The sequence below is a fragment of the Peromyscus eremicus genome, chromosome X (assembly GCF_949786415.1).
Source record: "Peromyscus eremicus chromosome X, PerEre_H2_v1, whole genome shotgun sequence".
Classification (NCBI taxonomy): Eukaryota; Metazoa; Chordata; class Mammalia; order Rodentia; family Cricetidae; genus Peromyscus; species Peromyscus eremicus.
In genome coordinates, this window is record NC_081439.1 from 50,038,271 (window position 1) to 50,041,322 (window position 3,052).

At 41.8% G+C, this 3,052-nt stretch overlaps 1 protein-coding gene across 1 annotated transcript; it reads right to left on the minus strand.

Moving 5' to 3' along the window:
- Positions 1 to 459: 459 nt before the first annotated feature.
- Spin4 (spindlin family member 4) lies at positions 460 to 2,517 on the minus strand. Its single transcript, XM_059250678.1, has one exon. The coding sequence runs from the start codon at positions 2,017 to 2,019 to the stop codon at positions 1,270 to 1,272; it is 750 nt and encodes a 249-aa protein (XP_059106661.1). The 5' UTR covers positions 2,020 to 2,517; the 3' UTR covers positions 460 to 1,269.
- Between the last annotated feature and the right edge of the window lie 535 nt (positions 2,518 to 3,052).

The window sequence follows — 3,052 nt, forward strand, 5'->3', positions numbered from 1 at the left end:
TAGAGGACAAACTATAATAAGAAAAAAACCCCCAAAGCTATTGAAAGGGAATTCGTTTTTCCAGTTTTGAAACTTATGTTCAGCTTTTAAAACTATTTTCACTCATACATTTGAAAAAGAGTGATCTTTTTTAAAAAATAATTTCTACAAGTGAACAGGTGAAAAATTTGTAGTTAAATCCTATGTATTTCAATATGCAAAAATAAATTTCAAATAGATAAAAAATTTAAATACAGTAAAGATTATGGGAAAAACAAAGTGAATATTGGTATGACTTTGATTAGAGATATCTGTCTGAAAAAAATAGGAAACAAAAAATTATAAAAGACTCAGATGTTTTAAAATTATAAAATCACTTAGTTTTTAAAATTGTAAAGTGAACAATATTATCAATAAAGTCGAAATTAATAACAACGTAAAATTCATTAACACATGAAATACAAATGATTAAATGCACTTTCATTATAGACATTCCTACAACTTTATATGAAAAAATCAGTTGAATAGATAAAAGAACAAAGGATAGGAATTAGCAAATCACAAAAGAGAAATATCCCAAGTAGAAAAATAAATCTCATTGAGTCAGGTAAACACCAAGCAAAATAATCAGAAAAACCATAGAACTTTTTACCAGTCCGCTTTTCAAACATTAAAGACCAGTGAATGCCAACCTTGAAATATTTCTTAAAACTATATATATGCCTACATAACACTTCTATAGAAATAGGAGCACCTTAATACAACAAAACAGCAATACGATTAAAAAAGGAAATAAATGACCACCAATAACAGAATTGATACTTTTTGGCATATCTGTATGTACTGTGCACACAGTTGTGAGAGTGAAAGACAGAGATTGACTGTGCTATTGATCAGAAAGTACGTAATCGGCTGCTGAATTTTACAAAAGCTACATCGAACTTTCTGTTTGAGAGTGAGGAACACATCCTAAGATAAATGCCAAGTTCTCAAGCTAATTATCTGGAGGAATCAAAAGAGCACAAGAAGGGAGCACAAGACATGCTGCACAGTTTATCTACTTTAGAATTGTCTCAGTGGATCTAAACACTTTGTAACTTTTCTCTTAGCAACCAATTCAAATTTTCAATCACAAAACAAATAAATCACAAAAGTACTAACATACACGTGAGTTAAAACTGAAAAACAGTCAATATAAGATATGGAGGCACAATAAGATTTATCCACTTTGAGAACATAAACTATTTTACTTCTAATAGTGCCACCAATTTTTCAAAAAGCACTATAAACTTACGGGGTTTTCACCAAACCATAGACATAAATGTGAATATCATCATCAAACTTAATGAAGTAGACAGATGGCTTGGCCACCACCTGATGGATGAAAATGCCGGTTCTCTTCGATCCGTCGTCTTTGGCGTGTTCCACCTGCTTGCCCACGAGGCTGTCGAGCACCTCCCCAGGCTCCTGTTCTGCTGTAGGGAAGTAGTAGTTGGAATCTGGAATGATACGCAGGTCACCGTCTTTGTAGTCATCCAGCAAGGTGTACATATAGAGGACCGGATCTTTCTCGTAGGTGATGTAAAACCAGGTATCCATTATGGGAGCTCGTGCCAACACCATACCCTTCCACTCATCTTTCTTGCCATGCTCACCTTCGAACACATGTCCAACTGCTTTCCCAACCAGGGAATCTGCCAGGCGAGAATCAACGCGAGGAGAAGGAACTCTCTCAGGAAGAACTTCCAGCGCCAAAACTCTCTTATCTCTGTGCAGTTCTAGTCCGTACACACTGTCTTTGCCGTCATATTTAATTATATACAGCGTGGGCTTCACGGAAACCTGCTCGAGCACGGTACCCTTCCATTGCTCCACTGGTTCGTTGCCTTCTTTCCAGCCGTGTTGAATGCGGCAGCCCACGATGTTCCGATGAGTGAGGAAAGTGGGCTTTCGCCGCTGCTTCTTGTGAGTGTGCCTCTTCTTCATCAGGTACGCGGACACACCATCCACCCCAGTAGGAGGCACGGTCGGAGGAGACATGGCTCAAGGCTTCGGTGGCCGAAGCAAAGCTGCCCTTCGCTTAACAAGCTGACAAATAGTCGCCACTACCCAACGGGAGATATTTTTCGCGACCGGAGAGACTATGTCCGTCCTCTCTTCTTCAGATTTTGTCAGAAACGAGCTGACTGAGAACTGAGACAGAGAGTGCCTCTCACTAGTTCGTCCTCCTCCTTTAGGGAGGGGTGATTGCAGTAGTGATGGCTAGAGAGAGATGGCGGGCTCCCGGGTTCTGTCCGCGCCTGGCGCCTTCCCTGACTCCCAAGCCCAAGTCCCAGCCAGAATCCGCCACTTAGCTGTTGTTGTCAATGCTGCTGTGGTCGCAGAACGGCAGCAGAGAAGAAGACGACAGTCAACGTGGACAAGAGATGACAGGGATGGTTGCAGCAACGAAAGTGCAGGCAGTGGCACGTCTTCCAGCAGTTTGCGCGGCCTGGTCTTGGCAGCGCTTGTCAGCTTGGCCAATCTGCGGAACTGGGATTTTTGTTGCTTCGGGAATCCTCCTCCTCCTCTAAGCCCGCCCTCTCCTTTCCTCCACCCCTCCCGCTTCCGTCCTGCCTTCCGCTCTTGGGGCAGCCACACGGACACAGGCACTCTCCTTTACTCTTGCCCCCCCACCCCCACCCGTTCACTCCCATCGGAGCCAGACAGTACGGCTCCCCCCTCCCCTACCGGCTGTCTGCTGCCCAACTGCATACTTCACTGAGGCTCCATCTGCTTTCTATCTTCCAGGAATTCCTCACAAGCAGAAAAAGAAAAGAGAAAAAGAAAAAGAAAAAAAAAATACGCGGAGGGGAAGAAATTGTATATACAAATCTACAATTTCGTTCATTTTTAAGGGATTTGAAACGGGAGTGGGGAAAGGCCGTACACAGTCCACCATGTTAACTTAAACTCTCCTTTATATTTTCTACCCGATCATCCGTCGTAACAGTTTTTAATGTTTTCCTAAATGTAAAGGAAATACACTGGAATTTGATTTTTCTGAAATAAAAAAATAAAACTAATCGCACAA